At 38.5% G+C, this 27,922-nt stretch overlaps 1 protein-coding gene across 1 annotated transcript in view; it reads right to left on the minus strand.

The window, feature by feature from the left end:
- The window catches only part of PHF6 (PHD finger protein 6), a 33,634-nt gene extending 8,903 nt beyond the window's left edge, over window positions 1-24,731 (minus strand). Inside the window, exons 1-7 of the mRNA XM_036740040.1 lie at window positions 24,529-24,731; window positions 20,125-20,308; window positions 19,835-19,936; window positions 7,929-8,062; window positions 7,621-7,664; window positions 384-553; window positions 80-223 (exon numbers count right to left, since the gene is read on the minus strand). Coding sequence (XP_036595935.1) covers window positions 80-223; window positions 384-553; window positions 7,621-7,664; window positions 7,929-8,062; window positions 19,835-19,936; window positions 20,125-20,262 — 732 coding nt within the window. The 5' untranslated portion in view covers window positions 20,263-20,308; window positions 24,529-24,731. The remainder of the gene's footprint in view (window positions 1-79; window positions 224-383; window positions 554-7,620; window positions 7,665-7,928; window positions 8,063-19,834; window positions 19,937-20,124; window positions 20,309-24,528) is intronic.
- Window positions 24,732-27,922: the final 3,191 nt, after the last annotated feature.

Genomic DNA, 27,922 nt, shown 5'->3' on the forward strand with positions numbered 1-27,922 from the left:
TTTTCCCTTAGCCAAAAGATACATTTATTAAACATTTCAAGGATATATTTACAAACCACACATAAGAAACCATTCTTACCATGCACTTATAATGTGCAGCTGCCTTTTTGGCATTAAATATATGAAGCTTTCCTCTTGCTTCATTCTCTTCTTCACCTACATGACAAAATCCACATTTAGGCCTGGTATCACTGGGACTGCTTCTGTGTGGGGACCTCTCTCTCTGAAAGTTAACCCCCACCCCAAAAGAAAATATCAATTTTTAGAAAATCCATGTCAGTGACTCAAGCTTTTATTATTTCATATTAGAACATCTTTTCAATTAATAAACCATAATATTAAAAGTGATGAAATGAATAAGGATGTACTTCCATTCTACTTACATAGGAACTGCTCTCTATTTCATCTGTGCCATGAGAGGATGTAGATCTATTATCTTCTGATTGCCCCTTTAAAATCATTTTTCTCGGCCTTCCTTTGCGACTTTTCTTTTTTCCCATGGGTGATGAAGGCTCCAGTTCATGTTCATTGATACTCTCTTCTACGTCAGTGGCTTAAAATTTAAGAAAAAGTATATATAAATCAACCTAGCAATAATGACTATTTGTCCTTAGAGTTAAAGTTTTTCCTTAGCATGCAAGTTACTTTCTAGGAGAGGGACTAATTTTGATATATTTAAAAGCATCAAACATGCCAGAGGCATTTAACAAATGTGAAAGAACTTTCACCACACCCTCCTCCAGACATACTAGATAGAAAATATGCATTTATACTCTTGTGACTTAAACATAGAACTGAATATAGAATATTTTTCAAATTCTACTCCAGTTAAGATTTTTTAAAAAAGATCATATATAAATTTCTAGTTATTTTAGGTTCCTAGAAAGCTTTACTTCATATTGTTTTTTATTTATGAAATTAGATGCCTTCAATCATAACTGCATACTTGCCTAGATACTAATTTACATGAAAAGAACTACATAATTGAGATGAGGCAAACATAAGTATTGATATTACTTTATCTATAAAATAAACTTATGTCTGCCAAGGAAGTCATGTGACTGAATTTAGCCAACTAGGTTGCTTTTTTTAAAGCTTGAAGGCTCTCTTTTGATCAGTCATATCAAGCCAGCTGTTTACATACTACATGCATTCCTGACCCACTCTGAAAAGGGAACAAGTGGTAGAAAATCTCAGTTAGCAATGACCTCTATACATATTAACCAATTAGAAAAACTTAAAAAAATTACATATGTAACTTTTATCACATTAGGCATAGGGTAAGGAATCAACGACTGTTTTCCTAGGTAGTTTTTCAATATTTCACAATTTTGGATTTCCCTTCTTGGACTTGGATAGCTAAGAAATATATCTATTCATTCATATATTTATGTATCTAGCATAAGTTAGATGTTAAATTATACTGAAAAATCTTGATAGACACAAAAACACTTATCAGCCACTTACTATGTGCAAAGCACTATGCTTGCAGAAAACTAACATGGTAACTGAATGCTCACTTGCCTAATACTTGGCCTATAGAAAATGCTTTTTAAAAAAAAGAACCTAAGCAGCTGATCATTTAAATATCAAAAAAAGAAATAAAGAAAAAGGAAAATTTGAGAATACTGTTCCTGAAATCTTTTTCTTACCTTCCTGTTTTCTTTTCCACAGGTTACTGCTAATCTCCTGTCTTACCATTTGACTGACTAATTTCTTACTAAGAAAGTGCAGTGATCCCTATTCTTGCAGATGTTAATTCCTTTCCAAATATTTAAAAGGTATTATGTGTCAAGAGAGAGGTCTGAGATGCTACATACAACAGGATTTGTCTAAGAGACTATATTTCTATACTTTACTGTAGCAGTAACTATTCATTCTTCACAGAAACAGATGAAAATATTGAGTTCAAAAGAATTCATCTTGCCTTCTAGAAAACAAAGGAAGCTCAATGATCTTCCAAATGCATATATTTTCACTATCTCAACCTCTCTCAGATGTTTTTTTTTAAAAACATTTTTTTTGCCAGATATTTTTCAATAGCTAACAATATCTGTTTCATGGTTCAAGAAGGACCAGTGCAGTATGGTTTTTTTAAACTGTAAGAAACATGAGATATTAAGATTATTGTGTTTAAATTTTGAACCAAATTCTTCCATTACTTACCTTTTCTGTGTGTAGGATTCCTATCAATTGAAGAAAGATCTCCTCGGGCCTGAAACATTTCAGCAACTGTTGCTCCAGGCAAAACCTCAGTAGCCATGGCTACCAATTCTACGGATTTTCCAAGGGTCACTAGAAGTACTCCCCAAAGTAGTAGCAGTTATGACTGCTTTCTTATTAGTGGAAACGACCTGAACAACTCTAGCAGGGTGGGTGCCTTGGCCTTTTGAAGCAGCGGCAGGAGCTAGCCCAGCAGCTGCTGTGAGAAGACCCATTCCTGAGGGCTTGGCATATCCCAGGGTACCCCTCCAGAGAAGCCAGACTCCAAATTCCTAATCACCAGCTCAGTGTAAAAATTCTTAACTAGTGACTAGGAAAGCATACAAACAAGGGGTGGTTATACAAGTATCTAAACTGTTCTCGACACCACCGGTTACAAGGCCAAGTACAAATGGCCATTTATTTATGGCCTTCTTTTCTCCTGCTGCCGCCATCACTATTCCAATGACAATAGCAGTTTGGGAGGAAGCAGCACCCTTTCCTCTCCTCCCACTGGCAAAGAGCAGTGAGTGTTCTAGCTCCTTTACATGAAGGCACTGTCTCTAGTAATCAATGAACACTGATCTCACACTTCACATTCCAGCATGCAGAGAGGGGAATCATAAAAGGGAAATAAATAATGGGAGAATTAAGCCATAAGAAATCTATACACAGGCAGAAATGACCTACATACTTCTAAATGTCATGGGCAGATGCAGCAGCTCACATTCACCCGAGACTTGAAGGTTTACAAAGGGCTTTTTTTTTTTCACAGTGGTCACGTGAGGTAATTGTAGTGCAAATATCAAATGCATTTTACAGATGAGGAAACTGAGGCTCATAGAGTTAGTAAAATGACTTGCCTAGCTAGCAAGCATCTGAGTTAGGACTTAAGCGACACTCAGAATAATAGCAGTTATAACAATTAAGGACAGTTAAAAGGGAATAGGGGAGAAAATTGAAATAATTGGGTGGAAAGCTTAGTTTTTCCTCTTTCAGCATGGCCACAAAGACATACAGATCATACTCTAACTTCCCTGAGTCAGACTGCTGAGTCTCAGCTAACATTTTTCTTAGTGCTCAGTATAGAGCCTCATAGTTTTTCCTATTGAACTAGTCTGCCTGGCTCTCTGGAGCTACACTGCAAACAGAATCTGTATTTACCTCCACAAGATTTAGATAACTAGAAGAGATAATTCAATCATTCGTCCAAATGGCTATACAGTATTTAATTCAGAATTCCTAAATACTGCCTCTTTACGCTGCTGCAGTTCTTAATAAACTGAGCCTTGTTACATGGGCAAGGAGGGAAAATTCTGGGACCAACCCAATACTTTCATCTCTTCCTAATAATTTCCCTGAGTCTTGTTATTCCTGGCTTCCTTAAAATGAAAATGAGTGAAAAAGGCATATGTTAGTTTTCACTGGGGGCCCTTTATCAAGTGGCCTTACATTTTGTCAATGCCCAATGAGTGGGCTGACAATTTTTCTGTGGGTATGTGCAATAACTAAATAACCTAATGTGATACTGAAGGTGAATTTAACTAAGTGGATTCAAGTGTGTCATAGTTGCTCACATTGCTAGGATGATATAAAATGTCCTAACTTTATTAAAACATTACAAAATCACATATATGCAATTTAAATTCTGCCTATTACTTTTCAATGCAGGCCATACAGAGATCAGTAGTGATAAAATGGGACTTTTGAAATTCTCTAAAGCTACTGTCAGTAATGGAGGTCTTAAATGGTGTTACAGAAGAGTTAGAGTTAAGACAGTTTAAAGTAGAACTTGTGATCATGATCTGCTACAAATCCTTAGGGTGGGTAGTTTAAAGAAGAGTATCTTTACAATGGGTGACTTTTTTTTTTCTGCCTCAACACAGGAATTACAGCACTCACCATCAGAGATGAGAAATTCATGACGTGCTAAATCTCCCTTTAATCACTAGCGTAAAAGCCTGTAATTCTTATGGTGAGTGGTAGAAAATGAAAAAAGAGTGGCTATCTAACAACTGACACAGTTCAATGTACTCGTTACAGAGTCAGGTTCTCTGTAGTTGCTCAATTAATGTGCAATGGTTTTTAGCACTTTAATATTAATAAAGCACTAATTAAAAAGAAACCTGACAATAAGATTGAGTTATTGCCAAAATAATAGGATAACACTGGCAGAAAAAACCAAAAACCCAAAGCCCCCAAACCACTATGATTATGCTTAAATGTTCTAGACAAAAAAAGCATAAAATGATGAGAAAAAGAAGTGATACAACTAGCCTGAATAGCACCTTGATCTAAATAATGTTAGTGGAACAGTACATACTTTTGATTACCACTGCTCATTTTCAATGGTATGTATTAGTTCTAACAACAGGCTAGGTAGGCCTTTGGGGAAACTGTGAAGTGCGGGTAAGGATGACCTCACATTTTGGTCTTTGTATCACTAGTGTCTTGTAAGCACTTAATGTTTACTGAACTGATAGATACAAGTGTGTCCTTCATGATTATCTCCCTAACGCCTCGTTACCCAGGGCCCCTAACTGTGGCATCTCATTCAGGCCTAAGTTTCCCTCTTCCCTGGTTTTCTCTCTGTGCCCCTCCACCCCCCAGCTCTCTGTCCAATGCCCAATCCAGAAAGGCCTTGATTTCTTGCTGGCTTGCACAGGCCAGTGAGTAGAAATGGAGAAGGGGGAAAGGTAATGATGTCTTCTTCAAGACGGGCCATATTGGAAGTCATCTACATAGCAGGCTGTCCCTATGAACAGGTATTGACAAAACAAACTAACAGGAGACCAAGCAAGTGAGTCACATACATTTAGTTTCTAAGCTTAGCTTCGTAAAATGTCAAGGACTAGTATTCTAGAATGGTAGCTCAAAACTATTTCCACTCTTCTAGCTTTGTAACTGAGAAAAAGATTACTTTAAAAAGTTCTTAAACACATGACTCTTGGTGATATAATTACAAGGTTTAACTTTTAAAATTCTATTATATTAAGTGGGAAAATTAACATCATCTCATATCAAACTGACCTGATATAATAAGCTGAAATAGCCTACACATGAGCCATTTTAAGTATTGGCAAAGTGTCTATCTATCCAACAGAGTACATGGTTATGAAGCTAGCACACAAGGCTCTAGTGCATTCCTATTATAAAGAATACTTGTTCATTCATGCAACAGATCCCTGGAAACCAGACCACAAAGTAGATTCTGTTTTCTCATATAAACAAATGTTGTGTCATGGTCATGGAAACAAAGCTAAAGTCAAGATATACCTTTATCAACCTTACTGCAGCTTAGCCTTGTTCATTTTTAGGATTCACCTTAGTCCCTTTTCCTTTCAAAGATCTTACTTTAGGAGTACGGTCTATATTTAGGCCAAAGAGAGAATAAAATTAACCTCCGAGTCTTGTAAAATAAACTTAACCATAGCTCCTCTTTTGTGTTTGTCTTCTGCAGTATATATAGACTACCTTCTTATTTCACTACCTCAAGGATCTGTGATTTCATCAGTATGAATACTCCTTCCGCTAATACAGATCAAAGTTTCTCTAAGATAAAGGGGATTCTCTTCAAGAGTTGCTGTGACTGAAAAAATCCATTACCCTATGGCCAACCTGGTGACTTGTCTTTCTCTCCAAACCAAGGTAGGCTGGGCCTATACTGTACCTAGCTAAAATATATATATATCTATTGCTGTATCAAACCGAACAATCTTACTATAAAATACAGTAAGCATTTAACTAAAAACAGTTTTTCTTGCTTTCGTGGAAATAAGATAGACTTTGGGGAGGATGAGAAGGATGGCTTAGGACTTCTCCTACTAAAAAAGGCTGTTCAGGGAAGTTTGAACACATTCTTTCCTTTACTCTTGGATAAATATTCCTGCTGCATAGAGAGGTATTCAAAATCATTCCTCAGACCTTAAATTTGTTTTCTCAAAACAGTAAAACAGAACAAAAACAGTTCCTTCTTTTCTTTATCATATGATGACAATATCCCACACCAGCAAACCAAGAAATAACCCCCTCCCCAAGGTAAAAAGGAACCAGTCTCTATTAGGCAATGTTTTTGAATAAACAGACTGATAAAATTCACAGCAGCAGCAAAAATGGGTATTCTCTATAGTCATAACAAAAAGTTTTAAATTCCAATTCTCATTTTAAATTAAAATTCAGAAAAGTTTATAAATCTAAATTCATTTATGCTACAAAAGTACTCTGTGCCAATCACTTACCTACAATCTACCTTGCAGGGAACAGTTAATTCTGGTAATCTTGATAATCAATACCTCTGGACATCTAGGTCACCAGTCAACATACTTCCTTATATCCATAAAAGTTAAAGTTATTCTAAATCAAATGAGACTTCTAATTTAACTGGCATAGTTGTACTATAGTCACAAATGGACAGTAAGTCATTTATAAAAGACAAAAATTCCAAAGAGATAAGAGTACTTAAATCATTTTGATTTGTATTTGGGGCTACGAAAGAGAACTATCAATTGTTTATATCACTGACCTAAATTGTGGGAGGAAAAGTGATGTGGTGCTAAGGGGCTGACCATAGAATCAGGTAGTCCTGGGGTCATATCTTGCCTCAGACACATACTTGTTATATGACCGACCATGGCTAAGTTATCAAACCTCTTGATGCTCGTGGGCAACTCTTTGAGACTAGAAATTACAGATAAATTGCTGGTCTGCATTAATCAAAGGAGTTTCTCCATACCAATGATATCACAAGTCTGGAACCCCCAAAATCTAGGTGGTAAGAATAAAATTAAATACAATTCCTGATTAAACTTAAGAGCATTTTATATTGACAATATAGAATAAATCAAAGCTGTTGCTTTCCATGCTTTCCAAAAATCATGTGCAATTTGCTTAAGCACACAGAAACCCGACTATCCAGTTTTATATAAACTTAAAAGGGAAAATCAGTATATACCATAAGTTTACTCATATTCTGCTGGATCATGCCGCTGGTTAGAATGCTTTTTTTAAAAAAAAAAGTATCATAATGTGATTTTTAACTTAATGGGTTTGACAATCTTAGAAACTATTGATCTTCTGAATCTCAACATATTTTACAATAATTGAAATATTATGGTCAACAGTAATCCTAATTACTACTTTAAAAATCTACCAATTCACTTACCTGCACATATAAATCATCCACCAAAAACTTTCTTCCTAAAGAATAGCATATCACCTTCAACAAGAACCTTAGGACAGATGTTTACTCAAGAATTCTCATCATTTCACTCTGTATATTAAATTTATCCTAACGCTTTACTTAATTCTTCCAACTCCATTTAGGATTTTCAAACATATCTTAACAATATGTATTAGTTCAATCCAATTCACTCAATTAATGCATCTTCTTGAAACTAGAAAATGGTTGGACAGTTTTACCTTCAGAGTTATGTGGAGTTTTCTTGTGTTTTCGGCAATAAACCCTGTAAAATGAAGAGGTTAAAATTATCAAGTAAGCAAATGATATTAAGCTCATTTTCAATTAATAAAACTAGCAAGATGTTGTACTCTTCACAACCATGAGAGAGTTAGGTTAAGAGCTAAGTATTAAAATTCCTACAGTTTTCCTCTGTGCAGTGAATTCCATATAGTTAAAGGACCTCCAGAGGATATGTTTGGCTATATAGAGAAGACTTGCAGATTTTTGGAGATTTCTTTACAGAGAGTAAATATAAAAAAATGATTACATGTAAATTCCTTGTGAAGGTTTCTCTCGTATTTGAGCTTTGTCATGCAATGCGCAGTGGTAATGATATGTTCTGCGACACGTTTTCACATCACAGCCAATTGTTGCTCCTGGACAATGGCATAAAGAGCACATCTAGAGCAAAACACACAAAAAACACCCCCCCCATGAATATTATTAGTATGTAAGAATTTGTTTAGACCATGACATGATTAAACTAGAGGCACATCAATTTCCATAAAGGAAAACAGGTGAGTCAATGCAATATTCAAACTAACAATGTTATTTCCTTTCTTGGTCCTTCCCTCCTGGAAATAATTTCCAATTAATGTCAATTGTAAAGTCATTTTCTGCTTTCTGGTCAACAAGTGACAAAGTCTACGCTGTTACTGTGAAGCTTCATATAGAAAGCTATGTAGCCAGAATAATAATGATTACAAAAGGGGTTTATGACCCTTCCCCGCCCCCTGCCCCCCACTGTTCTACAAGCAAGGATTCATTTAGATTAAGAGTTAACCTTTTTTTGTGCCATGGACCCCTTTAGGAGGCTCATAAAGTTCATGGAACTCTCCTCAGAATAATGTTTTTAAATGTATAAGATAAAATACATAGGATTATTTTATACAAAGGAAACCAATTACTCTGAAATACAATTAGCGAAGTATTTTTAAAAATTACACAAGTTCCAAGGTCCTAGGTGAAGAACCTCGCCAGATGAACAAAACTACACAAAACGACATGCAAGGAAAACTACCCTTTATCATAAAAATAACTTTTCTCATAGAAGAACACAAACTCAATCCTATCTTTGGGCAAAAACTAGCACTAAAGTTGGGGACTTTTCAGAAAAAGACATCATAAAGGATATGGAAACCTAGTAAGCTATCCATTTTTCAGGGGTGGCTGTAGGGGAGTTGGTTTAATATTTAATACCTCAAAGATATTTGAAGTTTAGCTAGCTACATATATAATGAAACTTCTTCAATTTCAACAGTCTACAATACTTAATGGTCACATCATATCTTAAGGTCAAATGCACATAAGTTTACATGGTTAATAACACCTCATCTTCCGACTGCTCCCATGAATAGTTAACTCTTAACTGCCCTACTTTTTAAAAAGTGTGTTGTTTTTAAAGAGTAAAAAAAATTCATTACAATTAAGTATTTTGGAACTTTGTTTTATTTTACTGAGGATTTTTTTAACTAGATGAGATTATAAGCCATTAAATGAACTTGTGAACACTTCCCTTGTCCTTGTCTTTGATGGTAACATTCCTTTTCATTAATTCTAATATAAAGAACGTACCCGTTAATATTTGGCAGCTAGGTGGCACAATGGATAAAGCACTAGACCTGGAGTCAGGAAGACCTGAGTTCAAATCCACCCTCAGACAATAATTAGCTGTGTGACCCTGGGCAAGTCACTTAACCTTTGCTTGCCACAGTTTTCTTAACTGTAAAATAAGAATGGGTGCCTCCCAGGGTGGTTGTGAAGATCAAATGAGATAATTGTAAAGTGCTTGGCTCAGTGCCTGGCACATAGTAAGCACTATATAAATGTTAGCTATTGTATTTCAAAAAACTATTCCCTTAAGACACTCTTGTGAACTAGAGATGATTATGCATTCAGTAAAGCTTGTTTTCCAATCTTCCAACTATTATCCAATCTATCATTTTAAAACACATTAATGTGTTAATATATGTTATAATAAAACAACTCCTTATTATAGGTGAATCTTGGACATTTGGGAGCTACTATATTAATGTTATATTAGGCCAAATGCTCTATTTGCCAAAATACTACAGGAACCTCAGTGTTACTTCTGGAATTCCCATAGGGAAAAAAAGCCACTATAATGTAATTCTTGATGGTTTCTTCAGTAGGCAGCTTGTGACTGAGTCATTCGAATTGGTCTAGTCATGCTGTCTTGGAGGATCATAGAATTAAGAGCTAGCAGTGACCTTCAAGGTCATCCAGTCTAAAGATGCATTTTAGAGAGGGGGAAACTGAGGCCCACTGAGTATAAATGACTTGCTCAAAGGCAGTAATAGCAGAGCTACTGCTGTTGCCCATACAAATAATGTGATGTATTGAGGTATAATCATTTTGAAAAAATAAATTATTTTGTTGACATGCAAAAATAGGGAGAGCAACATAAAATGGGTGAAACATGGCAAATACTTTTGAGTACTCATCTCTGTTGAAAATAATAACAAAGAGAGAAAGTCTAAAATGTGCTAAAAGATTTCAGGCATGGTTATGCAGCTAAACTTGCCACAATTAAATGGTTTAAATTACTTGAAGCAAGTGAATGGAAAATTTTGTTGCTTTTATTTGCTATCAGTTTATCTTCTGGGGTGAGGATGATAATGATTTTGTTGAAAGGACTGGTATGTATCTACATAGACATGTTATTTAACCAGCGTTCGGGAGCACTGGTTTCATGCAGTATCCACAGTCAATTCAAGAGCGTGAAGAAACTGAGAGCATACCAACAATTTTCTAAACTATCCAGCCTACCCACAGCTGTTTGAAAGAAACAAAACAGCCAAAGGAAAAGAAATTTAAATTTTCAATTCACATCTGCCGAAATAGCTGCAAATGTGTTACAGAAGAGTTATTGAGATCTGTAGAAATGTATTGACAGTAAGTCATTTACCCTGTTCAAAAGTCTGAATTCAGCTGTTGTGATGGTAATTTGTGACAAGATCAGGCCTTAACTTGTTAGCCGGAGATTCAAAGTCCTCATCCCTTACTACTTACCTAATAAAAACCAGTGCTCCACCTCAACTGCTCTACTCACTGTGCCCCAAATCTACTTTACACTCTGACTGGCAATGGCAATGTCTAAGAATAAATACATCAGGCGTACCCATATTCAATGACATACCCTCCTCTCCCACCTGGCGAAACATACTTTCCTTCCCAAGAAGTATTTGTGCAGTGTAAATGGTAATTATTATTATTTTTGGATTCTAAATGCCATTGAGTTGACTTCCATTAAGCAAAATAACTGAAAACTAAAAGTCATCAATTTCATGTGAAAATTATCTATGAGATTCCAAGAGTCAGATACCCTAGGTTCACATCCTAGGTTGGTCACTTACTATGTGTGTGACCTCAGGCAAGTCATTTATCCTCAGTTTCCTCATCTGTAAAATGAGCTAGAGAAGGGAATGGCAAACTACTCCAGTATCTTTGCCAAGAAAACTCTAAAAGGGGCCACATAATAGTCAGATAGGACTAAACAACAAAAGCTCTTAAGTGTGTAATCATATGAGTTGTAAGATTTTTTGAAAAGGTAATTTAGAAAATATTTATGATTTTTAAAAAATAAGTTAGCCAGTAATAATCAATGGCCCAGTTTTTAATCTCATTGGACCTCTCAAAGCTCTTGTCTCTGCCTTCCTAGCTATTCCTTCTAAATTATCTTCAGAAATCATAAAGTAATGTATCTTTTAGCATAAGTAGATAAGCAAAACATCTGCATTAAAAATGTATGTTAAAATCAAAATAAGAAAAGCTCCATTTGATGCTATATATTTTAAACTAAGTAAACTGATCATAAATTATGCCTACCCTAAAAACTCACTCTATAATGGACTTTTAAAGACCTAGTTAGTTAACTTAAAAAATATATAGTCCAAAACAACAATCAAAGAGTTTGTAAGAGGGACCAGAGGGACTTCTAAATGACTTTCTGTGTAAAAAAGGGAGGTGAATGCTTACTGAATGAACATGGGATGAGTTCAGTTATTTACTTTACATGGCACCTAACTGCTGCAGTATTTCCCAAAATGACAGACAGCTAGATGAGGAAAGGCTGAAGAAACCATCAAACGCTTTGGTTTCTAACACTGGGCTCTCAAAAATGTCTTTTCCCCCTCAATTGCTCCTTCCACTTACATTGCTTTTCTTTCAAATTTCTCAAGCAAGTAACCTATAGCAAAATTTGGACTAATCAGAATCTTCAGTTAGCTGTAGGTGTTGATGGTAAAAAGGGGAAAAATTACTAGGAAAACTGATTTCCAGAATATACAGTGGATATATTCAGGTCAATTTCCTATACCTCGTATGACTGAAGCTATAGTAATAGCAATGAGATGTAATGTTAAAAATGATGAGGCCAAGGTACTTCATGATTCCCAACCAAAGGTGAAAAGTTCACTGCAATATACTTATAGGGTAGGAATACAGACAAATATTTCTCAAACTTGCAACAGGGTTAAAACACAAAAGGGTCTGCGCTGAACCTTCAGTTAACCAGAGCGCAGTACTACTACTCTATCCACCCAGCTCATCTCTTCCCCTATGTCTCAATTTCCATCCTAGCTTTTCAAGAGGAAGCATCCTCACTGTGGCCCCAACTGATTGGTTTTCCTGCCTCTAGTCTTCTCCTATCTTCAACACATCCTTCACATAGATGCCAGAATAATCTTCCCAACACATGGGGGTCTGATCATATCGCACCTTTGCTCGAAACCTTTAGTTATTCTAATATTGGCATTCAGAGTCCCTCATTATACGACTCCCAACCTACGTTCCAGACTTAATTGCAGACTCCTCAGCATGTAATCTATGTTTCAGCCAAACAAGGCTACTCATCAGTTCCCTCATCTCATTCTTTCCTTTCTTGCCTCTGTAACTTGGTCATGCTGTGTCCATGCCTAGAATGGCCTATCTCCCATATTTCGTCTTTCTCTCAAGGCCCATCTCAGGTATCACCTCTTCCATAAATTCTTCCCAGGTCACTTCTAGCTCTAAGTGATCGCTCACTTCTCAAACCTCTCATGACAATCTATTTGTCCTTTTATGCACTTCTTATGTATTAACTAGTGTTCATAATTTGCATGTTTGTCTTATTCCTTTCCCCCATTCCCTCATCCCAATTAGACTCTAAGGTCTGTCAGCAAAGGGCCTATGCCTGGTTTCATCTTTGCAATCCTAGTGGCCAGCACAATCCAGTGCACATAGAAGATGCTTAATACTCAGCAAACAGCTATAAATTACAGAGAGAAAAAGTTATTTAGGTTATACATAACACGAAACTTCTATATAATGAAGAATATTATTATCTTGGGAAAATAACAATCTCACTTCCCAGAAATATTTAAGAATGCCACAGACAATAATTTTATCTAGATTTGATCAATCCAATTTATGCCTAGAGGCAAGGGGGCAGAATTGAATCAACTTCTCAGCTACTTTTTTATTCTTGGATTCTAAGGTTCTGTGCTTTTTCTCATCTTGATAACCGGTTTGTCATTTATATAAGGCAGACATAATAATGATCCTATCACTTAGCTTCATCTAGGGAAAAATGTACTTCCGACATACTGCTGAAGCAGGGTCTGCTTCCCAACCACCTCAAAAAAGTAAAGATAGCATTAATACAGAATGTTTTACTATCTTTCTCTGGAAGCCACATTTCTTAGCCAGGGTCAACGTCTAAGCAAAAAACCCTATTCAATGTTTCTAGGCGACTGCCACTACAGCTAGAGCATAATATGAAGAATGCCCAATTTACCAACAAGTTGCATTCTGAAAGTTTCTAAGTCCATTGTTTGGAACTTAGAATGAATTTCCCCAGCAAAACAATGTTGGTAAGGTAAGGTAAGGTTCCCAGACTAGCTCACGAAGTCCACTTATCTGAGAGCATCTAATATATTTTGAAGAAGTCTGGACCTGTGATTTCACTTGTATGTGCAACGTCTGGTGTGGAAAATGCTTTCAGTGATACCAATAACAACATATGGGTAACTTTGAGCCTCAGAGTTCTCCTGAACACTGAGAGGTTAAATTAATTGCCCAGGAGCTCTCCAGCCAGTGTGGTTCAAAAACATATTTTTCATCCCTAATAAGCCCTTGCAGAAAGATAATGATAACAGCTCACCATTTTTATTTTTCAGGAACTCAGTGACTTTATTTGACCACCCATCTCCCCTTGCCCCCTTCTCCTAGGCAGTAAGATGAGGCACTATCCTGAGGCAGCTAAGTGGCCAGAGCACTGGGTCTGGAGTCAGGAAGACCCTGGGCAAGCCACTTACCTATGGGCATGATAACACCACTGACCTCCCCAGGGTTGTTATGAGGATCAAATGAGATAATATTAATAAGCTACTAAGCACAGTGCCTGGCACATAGTAGGCAATTAATAAATTCTTATTCCCTTCTTCCCTTATCTCCAGCTCCAAATAACTGCTGGCAGAATCCATGGCCTGGGTCAGACCCCTCAGATGGGGCAGTGTGGAAGGGGAGAATACAGTAAAGAAGTGGGGTTCCTGCTGTAAATCTATCTTGGACTAACTCTACCAGCACTTTTTATTCTGAGGGCCTTGGGGATTGGCCCGTTTGCTTTCTACTGTCAGAGGTATACTGAGGTGATGTATATCTTTGAATAGACAAAAGATCACCTACATTTTCAAGATACTAACAAATTCAGAGGGTTCCCTAGGGAAGCTGGGGATATTAAGTAACAGTCATGAGAAAGAATCCTAGCTCTAGAAAGGACCTTAGGAAATCACCTAGTCTACAGGTTAACTTGGACTCTATGAACTTGTTTTATTAATATCTTGGTAACTATGTTTCAATATAATTGGTTCCCTTTGTTATCCTATGTGTTTTATTTCATGCATTTAAAAACCTTCTGAGGAGTCTCTAGGCTTCAGAAGACTGCCAAAGGGGTCCATGACACATACAAAAGTTCAGAACCCCCGATCTAGTCCAAACCCCTCATTTCATATAGATCAGGAAACTGAGGCCTTCAGAAGTGAGACAATTTTCACAAGGCCACACAGTGACTGAGATGGGGCTAAAAGCAAGGCCTGTCAAATCCTAGTCTAGCAATCTTTTTACTCTATGGTTGCTCCCTAAGAGATCACCCCTAGGCTCTGCCAGTGACATTGGCGCTTCAGAACAAGAAGGCAGAGTAGAGAAACCTTGCCTCATCATTTATTCTTTCCCCTTTGCTTGTCCCGAAGACCCCAACCTGTACCAGATACCACAGTGTACTGGAAGGAGAGCTGGATTTGGAGTCAGAGGACCAGTATTCAAATTTGGCTTCTGCCACTTACTACTTTTGTGACCACAATGAAGCAATTTAACCTGTCATCTGGAAAATAAGGGGGTTGGCTAGGTGAACTCTAAGGTCCCTTCCAGCTATAAATCTATAATCCTAAGAAGCAGGGTTTGGAATAACAAAGAAGGAAAATGAGGACATCCCAAATATCAGCAGCTGAGAAGGAAGGGAAGTTATTATGGGGCCATCCATTCTTAAGGGGCAGATGCAAGTCAGGAGCTCTGCTCCTCTTAAGCTCCAGCCACTTTCTCCACTCTGGGTACCCATCTATCTTTTTCCTTTCCCAAAGGTGCCTGAGCAATACCAGGTGCAGGCCATTTTAGAAAGCAGCTAAGCTCAAAAGCCTTTGTTCTTTTCCAGAGGTAATTGCTTTCAACTGGCACCCATGCGCCTAGAAACACAGATGAACAGGCAGCCTGCTGTGCTGACAATAGACATGCTCACACGGTGAAATGTCTCACACACAAAAAAAGTCAACTTGGGGGGCTGGGGGAGAGGAAGCCACTGTTTATCCAGTGGATCAATTACACAGATGCTCTGTCCTTCTGACTGATTTTGGCCTTTTTATTGCTCACTGAAGATAAAGCAACTGTAGTTTGTCAATTTTGCTACTTGCTAGCACTTCAAGGTTTGGTGGAAGTAAAGAGACTTTAAATTATATGTGGATTTTATTTGTCTGGGCTATCCCCTGGTTCCTTATTATAAAAGATGCTTGAGAAATGACTATTCTATCTAGTTACTATGGGAAGGGGTGGTGTGTGTGTGTGTGTGTGTGTGTGAGCAATATTTTATTCTTACCACACATAGGCTCAACAGTATTCTCAGTGATATCCAGTAGCTACTAGTGGTAAGATATAAAAATCAACCAACAAGCATTTATTAAGTACCTACTAATGCCAGACACTGTTAGGGTCTAAAGTTGCAAAGACAAAAACCAAATAGTCCCTGCCCTTAAGAAGCTTCCATTCACTCAGAGGAAACAAGTACAATTCAGTAAATACCAGGTAACTGAGATAGGAGGGATTAGCAGCTAGAGGGGGGAATAGGTAGAAATCAAGAAAGGCCTTAGGAGGTGTTATTTGAGTTGAGCTTTGAAGGAAGCTAGTGAGAGATTCTAAGAGGCAGAGGTGAGGAGGGAATGCATCCTGGGCAAGGGGGATACCTAGGCAAAGGCACAGAAATATGTGGGAAATTGAGTGTGGTGTTCAAAGAAAACTCCAGTGGCTCCACAATCCAGGGAAAGTGGCTGGATTATAGAGTGAATAAAAGGAGTAATAAGACTGGAAAGCTAGAGGAGAACTGGACTGGAAGGGCTTTAAATGCCAAACAAAGGAATTCACATTTGACCCTGGAGGCAATAGGGAGTCACTGGAGTTTTCTGAGTGGGGCAATCAGGCCTTTGCTTCAGGAATATCATTTTTGTGGAGAATGGATTAAAGAGGGAAGAGCTTAGAGGCAGGAGACTATTTTAACAGTCTAGACGAGAGGAGATGAAGGCCTGGGCTACGGTGGTGGCTGTGTAAGTGGAGAGAAATGGGTGAATGCCAGAGATATTGTAGGAGTAGAATCAAGAAGATATAAAGACCAGAATAGCCTTTAAAAGGTAATACTTTGCCTTTTATGCAGCACCAAATTATTCAGCATCACAATATACTTGGTTTTTTTCAGGCCAGTAAATTTAATTAATATATTAGTTAAGTCTGAAAGTACAAGCAGTGTTTCATCTCCACAGGAATATACTTGTTTAGTAGGCAGTGGTCAGTCAGTCAACAAACATTTATTAAGCACTTACTGTGTGCTAGGTACTGCACTAAGCACTGGAAATACAAAGAAAGGCAGATAGTCCCTGCTCCCAAGGAGCTCACAGTCTAATGGAGGAAGACAACATGAAAACTATGTACAAAAAATATTTTCATGATAAATTAGAAATAATCTCAGAGCAAAGGCGCTAGCATTAAAGGAGGTCTTGTGGAAGGTGTGATTTTAGCTGAGACTTGAAGGAAGCCAGGAGGCAGAGATGAGGAACGAGAGAGTTGGCAGGCATAAGCAACATGCTGGGAGTCAGGAAATGGAGTGTGTTATTGTGCAAGGAACAGCAAAGAGACCAGTGTCACCAGACTGCAGGGTACGTGGAAGGGAATAAAGACTGGAAAGAGAGGAAAAGGCCAGGTAATGAAGAGCTTTAAAAAACAAGAGGATTTTATATTTCCTCCTGGAGGGAACAGGGAGCCCCTGAAGTTTATTGAGTAGGAGAGTGTGACATGGTTAATATTATCCTCAATTTACCCCTAAAACTTAGAAGTTCAATGACTTATACAAGGTTACAAAGTGAGTCAGGAACTGAGCTAATATTAGAACCCAGACCTCTTGAAGAACGTACAGAACAAGGTTTTCCTTAGCCTGTGACACCACATCCCCAAAGTCAAGAAGCTAAGTTTGATTTTTTTCCTCTTATCTCATGAAAAGATAAAGAGATTTAAAAAATGATTTTATGGCCCACTCCACTAGGAGCCTCCCTTCCACCAATAATTTTTTATGGTATAATGTCAAGACCCTTATACTGATTCACACCATTTACAAGACTGTGGCTATGTTGTCTTTAAGATCCTCTTATGTACCCTTCACAAAGAGAGGCCCAAGTAGCTAAAATTCTCATCAAACTTATCTTAAGTGAAATATGTGGTGCCTCAATTAACAATAGGAATACAATGCCTACTGCAGTGACTTAAGGGTTCCTGAAGTTAAAATAAAGTTGTGGCTTCTTAGTCCTGCCAATGGAGAGTAAGTCATCCCAAGTCAGTATTTATGTTCACATTTCAGTAACATGTACAGTGGTAACAAAGACACACAGAGGTAATGTCATTCAAGGTTCAAACGAGTTCAAGTAAACAGCACTGCTGTACTGTAGCTGAATGTGACTAAAGGATAAAGAGTGCTGCTATATTTCAGCAAACCTTCCCTTTCTTTAAGCTAACTTGTAGTGAAGGTCATTTTAAAAAAAAAAAACCTAAATATGGGACTTTCCAACGATCTCTAAAGTTCAGAGGGGCATGAGAGAAACTTAAGTCTTTTAACGTTCTCTATTTTCAAAAATGAAATCAGATTATAGAAAACGTTTTGCTTTTTGAATACTTAGGACTATTAGTATTTGTATTCTGATCCTAACAGGAGGGACTAAGGAGAAAAGACCTACCACCCTTCTCTCCACCAAAAGTAACTTTCTTTGACTACATTTCCTAAAATTGCTTTTTCCTAATCCCTCGATATGGTATTTTTCGTGCCTCATCAAAATACCTGTCTGATCAACATCATGATTATCTCCCTCCTCCCATCACCATTTCATTGCCTGCCTATTTGTTTAGATTCTGAAACAGATCTTAGATGACAAACTAGACCACTCTTCTTTGGAGCTAACTCTGTCTTTAAAACAGTGATATGACAGTAAGCTAGAGAAGTGCCTTCAATAATTCAATGAGCAGAAAAGAACGAAGATACAAAGAACAAGATGAAACTGCCCTCAAGGAGCTCACATTCTACTGGAGAACAAAACATGTACAGATAAATGAATGTAAGGCAATGTCACAGGGTGGGAGATAACAACTAGGGAGACTCAGAAAGGCCTTGGGTAAGAGGTGGCACTGGATGTAAGCCCCGAAGGGAGCCAAGGATCCCAAAAGGCCAAGGGGGAGAAGCATTCCAAAAAGGAGGACCAGCCTGTGCAAAGGCACCAGAGTGGGGAAGATGGAATGTCATGTACAGGAAATAGCAACAGGCCAGTCTGGTTGGAACCCAGGGTGTGTAAGGGGGAGTAATGTGAAATCAGGCTGGAAAGGAAGGCTGGAGCCAGCCCATGAAGGGCTTTAAATGTCAGAGGATCTGGTGTTTTATCCTAAAGGCAACAGGAAACCACTGAAGCTTCTGGAGCAGGGGAGTGCCATGGGCAGATGGGAGCTTCAGGAACACCAATTTGGCAGCTGTGTGTAAGATGGACTAGAGAGGGACACTGGAAAGGCACATTCAATCAATCATTTTACTTTCAAAAACCTATTTTAATAAAGAGACTAAACCAAGAAATACTCAAATGTGAGAAAGATTTTTTGAGTAAAATTTTCAAGATTACAAGAGAAATGACTTAGAAACGTTTCATCATTTCAGAAATTTTAAATGAGATAACACTACTTTCCTACAACAATGGGCAACAGCAACTTCCCAGTCATCTTACAGATGGCAGAACTGCTAGTTTATTATACTAGTATGGCTCCAGTGAAATTTCCACAAAGTTCCCCAGAAGTTATTCAAATCTCAAATAGCTAACTTCACAAATATTACTTGATATCCTCTATCGCCAGAAAATTAAGTTTTTTATTCAATGATAAACATCTTCTTAGTAAAATTATATTATCTTTCTCATTTGCATTGGTCACAATAATTTTATGAGATCAAAATATACCAGCATTTCATGATGGGGAAAAAGAAATCACAGACGGACCACTTGTTTAGTGTAAAAAATTTTGCACGTTACACCAAACTAACTAATCGGCTAATTTTAATTATACTTAGTCTATCCCCAAATTCTTATTCTTTCTGTGAAAACAGGAACACTATACACATCTGAATAAGCCATATATACATATATAAACATATGTACATATAAATATATATTCAAAGCTCTTTTGCACCACATTTGGTCTATGTTATTTATCATACCTTGGGTTTCAATGGCCCACAAAAAGGCTAAATTTTTAAAGGGTACACCATAACAAGCAAATAATTTCATACATGATGAAATGAGTAAATTTCACCTTTGGCAGTCCATACTGACTTACCAGCTTAGTGCCTCTTTTTATTTCCTTTTGAACATCTTCAATAGAAAATCCACCAAGACTCTCATTATCAGAGTGTGAGGTCACCAATGCAGACGAAAAAAGCTATAAGTTATACAAAAGACAACATTTTAAAAGCTTTTATCAAGACATTACAGTAAAACCCAACACGGGAACATTTCTAATCAAAACAGTGTGTTGTCAGTCATATATGAGTTAGTTGCGATTTTAACACTAATTAATATTTTCCTAGTCTAATGAATGACTTCTTTTTGTGTTTTTACTGTACTTACCATACATTTGTGATGTGCTGCCACCTTCTGGTTTTCAGATATCAATAACTGTCCACATTCTTTGTCTCTATTAGATTTACAAAAGCCACATTTGCGCTGTCTTGTAGACCCTTTTTTCTGTCCAACTGAGCTTGACATGATTTTTAAATTGCCTTTAGAATGCCACTTTAAGTCTCAAAAAATGCTACAGAGAATAAAAAAGGCAACAACTGTTCATTTCATCTTAAAATTGCCCCCTTGTCTAAATTCTTTTGTATTTGCCATATAATTAAAAAAGACGCTCATTTTGAGAAATCTGTCTAATATATACATAAATTCATATTGAAGCACAAGATGCGACCACAATCAAAGAGCACCACAAATGAACACCTCGCAGATAAAGTTTATAGAAATAGCTCCTGAACTACAATTCTAGAATCTTAAAATCTGGAAGAGGACCTATCACTTAGCCCAAAGGAAAAGGGAAAATATTATAATTATGTGTACAACATCTCTACTTGACCTATATGTATATGATATAAAAAAAAGTCAGTGTCTTTTGACAGAAATAGTAATTTTTTTAAAAAGCAAATTTAGGTGCTCCTGGAGGGAAAAAAAGAATTACAGGTCATAGTATACAATGACAACCAAAAAAAGTATAATTGACTAACATTCTATACTCACAATAGTCAGAAGACAGTTAAGCTTCATGTCTCAATAAAACAATGAAAGTGAAATAAATTTATCTTTTCTTTATATAGGCTTTCAGAGATAAGGAAGCAAGTCACAGTAACATTAATTAGAAACTATTTTTAAAAGGTGTGACGTGAAATGGTACAAGGATACAGATCTATAATTTAAAGGCAGAGAGACCAGCAGAGCCTTCACTTATGATCATACTGTGAAAAAGAGATTAATGGTAAACATCTCATTACTCCTTTTCCCAAAAAGGGCCCTCATTATGCTATGATTATTACATGGTTGCTAATCATAACAACTTTCCTGCAATTATTTTGTTAATAACTCAAATTTTCAATTCTAAAGAAATATCTTGAATGTTTATTTTGTGAAGTACTTTTACTCCACTGTATTTCTTTTTCTATGGTAAAGGACAATTTAAGTTAATAATACCACACTAAAAAAATTTAGGATTTTAGAACTTGCTGATTTAAACATTAATACTGTAATCTCTTTCAGTGACTCACAGCTTTATTGTTAATTAGGTAGGCCTTAGGGATAAAATATGACAGTGACCTAAATGAAGAAACTTCAACAGTAATAAGTGGAAAAATTTTCCAAATGAACCTTAATTTTAATTAAAGGAAAATAATGATAGTAAATGGCATACTTAGAAACAAAGGAAAGAGGGGAAAAATATCCCATTTAGAGCCACAACTTCATTGTGCAGAAAGCATTCAAGATAAGTCTTGACTTTCAATTACATTAATTTTTTACAATTTCAAATCCAACAGAATGTAAAATTTTACATTTAACTAAACAGTTCAGGGTCCACAGCTTTCTGAATATATAGCATATCCTACGTAACTTCATTCAAGAATTTTGTTTTTAAAATAATCACCATCACTATATCTTATCTTTTATTGAAGGGTACTTGTCCACCTATGATTACAAGACAGTTGGATTTTTTGGGGGGGGTGTGTGTGTGGCAAATTTACTTTAATAAACTTTGCAGCATTTCCCATCAATATAAAATATTATATCAAATGTTAAAGTATGCCAGAAAGAAACATATTTTCTTTTCTTGATTTATTAGTAGTTTTCTTTACATTTAAAACTTAAAAGGAACTAATAGTTTCTGTTTTAAGAGCTTTGAATCTAACTTACTGTCACCACAATTTTTAAAATGGCATTCCTAATGATTGATAAAAATGCTTTATTCATGGTACCATGATATACTTTGAAACCGATAGAAATCAACCCTAAAAAAGAAAAACCAAAGAACTATTTGCACATTTGTTCATGCAAGTATGTGTACAGCTGCTTTACCCTGTTTATGTATAGTTGCCAAAATCTTTAAATTATCTATCATGGATAAATATGAAAAACATCAAAATTTAAAAATTACCCCAAGATTTTCCATCTAATGGTCACATTCTAAATTTTTTTTTTGATCCCAAGCAATCATTCTAAAACCACCATCCTGTATTCTCCATATTCCCCTCCCAAAGAAAGAATGCTACATTATAGACAATCTGTATAATAGACATTTTTGTTGAATTTAATTTCTAAAGTAGTTTCTATAAATTCCCATCATTGGCCATAAAATGGCCTATGACAAATAAAGAATTATTTTGGGTTGCGAGGAAGAAGATCTGGAACCAGAAACAAGTGAATACTTTTTATTCTGAAAGAAGGTATCTAGTCTTTAAATCCTCTAAGCTTATGAAAGGGTCAATTTCCTCATAATTTAGGTAGTCTGCTGCTCTTTGTATCACAGACTACAAAGTCTGAAAGAATAAACTGATGGCATAAATTCAACTGACATAAAAATATTTATAGATTAAAAAAAGCACAAAACTAGTTTAGATTCATATGGAGAAAAATAGGCAAAGTATGGATCAAACTAATCAAGTTATTTTCCTGAAATATGGAAAAAATGGGATTTTCCACACTAACTTGAAAGCTTGTATGTACAGACTTCATTAAAATTTTTGTAGCCACCTTGTAAAACCTGAAAAGGAGTTTATTGAGGAAACAATGACTCCCCAGCAATATGTCATAAAATACAGATTTTGAGCTCATAACACTACATTTGTGATCTCTACCTAGGAAGATTTGGGGGTTTGCCAAGAACCTATATTAAGGGGTTCATAGCCAGATGGGAATTTATTTTTAGTCCAAAAAGCTTTTGTGTATGTGTGCATATAAAGCTCAAAGTTGGATGCTCTCACCCTGAAACTGAGCCTTTTTCCTCAAAAGTTTTGTTCTTCAATGTCCTTTTAACTGTTTGCCTTACAACTGTTTACTGCAAAACATCATTTAAATGTCCGGAACACAAGAGCTAGATCAGTTAGATTGTAGCAAATCAATGCTTTTGTGATTTCCCTAGGTCATTGTGTAGCACCCTGGTTCCGCAAGTAAACCAAACATCAAGGAGAGCATTCAGGAGCACAGCACCAGCTTCAAGAGCACAGAATCAGTTCATTCAGTGCCCGAGAATCACATTCAGTCTAATTTTTATTTTCAGTGAAATTCAACAAACATTTATTGGACTTTTACCATATGATTTTTTGGATCCAGACGAATTAGAAGTCTCATGAAAAACAAAGCTGTAGGGCAGATAGGTAAAAGCAACATGTAAACGTGATTGTAAGATCTGCAACTACGGAGAAGCTGAATTCGGAGAAAACTTGTGGGTTCGAAAAAAATGTGCTAAATGAATAAAATGTACCGGAAGGGCCTTTGAATTTGGAGGGCTGGTTAGTATCAGATTTTTCTTTACTGTCTTCTGCAGCTGCTCAGAGGACAAGTGAGAGGATTTTCCAGTTAGGAACCCAGAAATACAAAGAGAGCCCGCAGCAGCCCCAAATGCATGACTGAGTAACTCTCGAGGCAGTAAGACCACCAAAAAGGGGTGTGTGTGTGCGTGTGTGATTTTTCGGAGGAGACAATGTTTCACACAGAGCAGGCGTTCGATACTTATTTTTTGCCCGGCTGGTCCACTCCTGGACAAAAAGAGACGTTCAAACGCACAAGGATCCCAAATCAGGCGCCTTTCACTCGATGCTACTTACCTGGATAGCGGCCCCTTTCACTAAAGACACCTCTCCCCACATTAGGGCCTCGAGGAACTCTCGAAGACTTGCTGTGAACCCTCACAGAAGGATCCCCCTCCCCCAGGACCCTACTCCAGTTCCCCCCTTCCCCCTAGCTTCCCTCTAACTCCCCTAAAACCTGGGATGATCCCCGAACTCTTCGCAAAAGTCAGGACCTCCCCGACTCACCCATGAAACTAGACCTTCCCCCCAATAGTTTCTTTTCATCTCTCCTCCCCCCCCCGCTGGCCCCTCCCCCACACGTCCCCCTACCCCCCCCCTCCCCGCGCACTCCCCGCAGACTAGGACCCTCCCCTTCCCAAGCGCCCAGAGCCCCCCAGGTTCTCCCTCCAAAAGGGCGAGCAGCCCTCTACCTGGGCACCCGTCCTCCCCACCCCCCGAAACGCCCCCTTCTCGGCTCCCAGTCCCCCCGGCTGGGCCCCTCCTGTAAGAGGCCGCTAAGGCTCGGTCCCGGGGTCCTGCACAATGCGGTGGAGCCCACTGAGAGTCCCCCCGCAGCAGGGGCAGGGGCGGCGGCCGCCATCCTCGTCCTCCTCCTCCTCCAACTCCCGGGAGCGGGACTTGGGGCCTCGGGGTAGGCACTGCCGGCGCGCGGGCGGGCCGGGGGGCAGGGGAGCGGGCAACTCACCGACTGGGCCCAGGACCGAGTCAGGGCCGGCGGAGCGCGCGGAAGCGAGCGGGAGCGGGCTCAGGCGGCTGGGCTCCTGCGGCGGCGGTTCGGGAGCAGTTGGAATCCGCCGGAGGTTGTTTCCTTTCATTCGAGGAGAGATGGGGCTCGAGCCGAGCACCCTGACGTCGCCCCCCTCCCCTCGCACGCAGCCGACCCCGAGTAGCGTAGGCACGTTCCCGGCGCGCCGGGAGCCCCGATTGGTCGCCGAGGCACCTCCTCTGGGGCCGAGTGGCGCGGCGGCGCATGCGCGGGAGGCGCGGCTCGGGCGGAGGCAGGGCTCGCACCCCCTTCTCTGCCGCTCGACTGCCGCCGCGGCGCCTTGCCTGGGCCCGGGGGCGTTGCTTTGAGATGGGGCCCGGGAAGAGAGGGGAGAAAGGGAGGGAAAGCTAGCCCGTCCTCATTGGCGGCGGGAGGTGGGGGAAGAAAGCCAGGGTTGGGGCTGTAAACCGTGTGGGGCGGAGGCGGGCCCTAGAATTCAAAGCACTTTCTCTTCCATTTTGTCCTTCTCCTCACACAGCATCTCTGCGGGGCCTCCTTTTTGGGGCCGCCTCCCGCTGGGGAAATCGTCTTGCTTCGGGCTATCCCACAGCTGAGGGCAGAACCCAGGTGGCCCAGTCTCCCCGTAGGCCCCATTGCTTCAGGGATCAGCCCCGGGGCCCCACAGGTTGAGACTTCAAGCCAGAGAAAGCCCCACAATGTCTTGTGTCACTAAAGATGGCAGGAAGGAAAAGGCTTTGAGGTTTTGGGGGGTTGGTTTGATTTCCTAGTAGTACAAGGATGGTTTTGCCCTGGTATCATCTTGTGTATCTGTTCAATATTTTCTTTATTTTCCAGTTTGATGTTTAAGAATAAACTCCCAGAAGAGGAGATCCATACCCTTTAAATCATGTTGTACAGTACCTGAGATTAGATTAAGTAGCAACAGGGGTTTAGGATTTTAAGATTTGAGAACTGGAAAGAACTCTAGAGATCTGCTGATTAACAAGTATTAATTAAGGTCCTACTATGTGCGAGTCACTGGGATGGTAGGGATGCAAAAACAAAAGTGAAACAGCCCCCGTCCTTCAGAGAGCTTTAAAGGAGGGAACTGGGAGGCAAAGAAGGAGACTCATGGGGTCATAGATTTGGATAAGAAAGGAACCTCGAAGGCCATCTAGAACAATCACTTCATTTTACACAGGCTTGAAGTTTAAGTGACTTGCCAAGTCACACATTAAGTAATAAGTGGCACAGTCAGGATTTGAATTCGGACCTCCAGAATCCAAATACACATACTGCTTAAAAGAGCTGGAAGAAGTCAAACAACTCTACTGACAGGTTCCACTACAAATTCATGTTGTCTAATCTTAACTGGAACTTTACTACAAAAAAGCAATCCTTTTTCTCTTCCCTAATTGGGTCTTTATCACACTCCGTGCTGTGGCTATTCGAAAACATCTTCACCTCGGACCTCCTACCACCAGTCCAGTTGAAGACTTCACCTTACACTTTATGGAGAAAATACAGGCCATTCATTATTAGATCATGCTTCTTCCCTCTTCCTTCTTCCCTCTTCTATATCTCAAAACCCTTTGACATCATCCCCCATCCTCTCCTTTTCTCCAGTCTTTGATGAAGAGGCAGCTCTTAACACAACAAATTCCTTTAAATACTTTTGATTACCTCCCCTCCAGAAATTTTCAGCAAATTGCCCCTCTCTCTAATCTTCAGTGCCTTCCTATTTTACTGGTTCTTTCCTTGAGCCTTACAAACAATCTCAGGTCTCCCCCATCCTTAAGAAATGCTCACTTGACCCTACCATTCTCTCAAATTATTGGCATATATCTTTCTTCCCTGTCACAGCCAAATTCCTAGCTGTCTCCTCTCCTTACCTCCGCTTCTCTCATTCACTTCCCCATCCTTTGTAATCTGGCTTCTAACCTCATCACCAGATGAAACTTCTCTTTCCTAAATTACCAGTGATCATAACTGCCAGATATGATGGCCTTTTCTCAAATCTTTATCCTTTTTGACCTCTTTGTAGCATTTGGCACTGCTGACCATCTTCTCCTCCTAGATACTCTTTCCTCTCTGGGTTATCCAGACACTGTTCTCTCTCTGCTTTTTGGTAGTGAGATCAAACCTGAATTATAAGACTGTTTTGGGGTATACCAGCTCTTATATGCAGGCCTAGTATAGCAAGTAAAGCTGCAAAGTCTTTAATAAAAAGACTAGAACATGTGTATGTTCAAAACATAGACTAGAACATGTCTATGTACATTTTGAAAAACATTTGAAAACAGTACATTTGAAAACAGATTCAAAATATCTGTCCTTAAGTGGCAATTTCCACCAAGTTTTCACCCATGTGCCAATTTTGTGGTAGTGATGGCAGAGTGCCTGAAGAGCTATAGTACCTATGCAATGAATCACCTTTTTGATTTCTATAAAATTTTTGTTTGCTTATAGCTTGACTACTTTTATTCATTCTTTTGTTATGCAGTGTGAGCCAGTATTGCATAGAGAACCAAACTTGAAGTCCAGAAGGAAGGAAAGAAGCATTGATTAAACATCTATTACATACCAGGCACTTTACAAATACTGTCTTATTTTATCCTCACAACAATTCTGGGGGGTAGATAGTGTTACTTTACCCGTTTACCAGTTGAGCTAACTGAGGTAAACAGAGGTTTAGTGACTTGTCCAGAGTAACACAGTTAATAATAACTCTCTGAGGTTTATTTGAGCTTGTCTTCCTTACTCCACGCTCAGTGCTCCATCCACTTCAATGTCTAGCTGTCTCTGTCATATACAAGCTGTATGATCATAGGAAAGTCACTTTGCCTTTTGGTGCCCTAGGCAACTCTCTAAGATTGTTAGTTTCGAAGGAGTTGCCAATCTGTATCACTGGAGGTTGCTTCTACACCAGAGAGTTCTTCTACATTGGTAAATTCTCAGATGTAGACAAAACCCCCGAAAACAGGTGTTTATTGTGTATGCCTACTTGGTAGCTGACAGGGATACAAATCGCTACAAACTACAGTAGAATCCCATAAGAGAAGTATAACCTAGTGCTGTAGGAGTTGAGGGGAGGGGGAAGATCAATAAATCCACTTTGTTTTCAGATCTGAATCAAATGCTATTTAACTTCAAGTTATGTTTATTAACCCAATTGTCATCATTTAGATGCCACCAAAAGTAGTCACATTGTGCTAACATGGCATGGTGGTAACTAACAAGGCGTGATATAATTTTGAATGTGTTAATTTCTTATTGGTTCCCAAGAGGTTTTATTTTTTTCTTAAAGGTCCCATTCCACATTTTCTATCCCTCACCAACAGGACCCAAACCTGTTACCTCATACCTCACACCG

The sequence above is a fragment of the Trichosurus vulpecula genome, chromosome X (assembly GCF_011100635.1).
Source record: "Trichosurus vulpecula isolate mTriVul1 chromosome X, mTriVul1.pri, whole genome shotgun sequence".
Classification (NCBI taxonomy): domain Eukaryota; kingdom Metazoa; phylum Chordata; class Mammalia; order Diprotodontia; family Phalangeridae; genus Trichosurus; species Trichosurus vulpecula.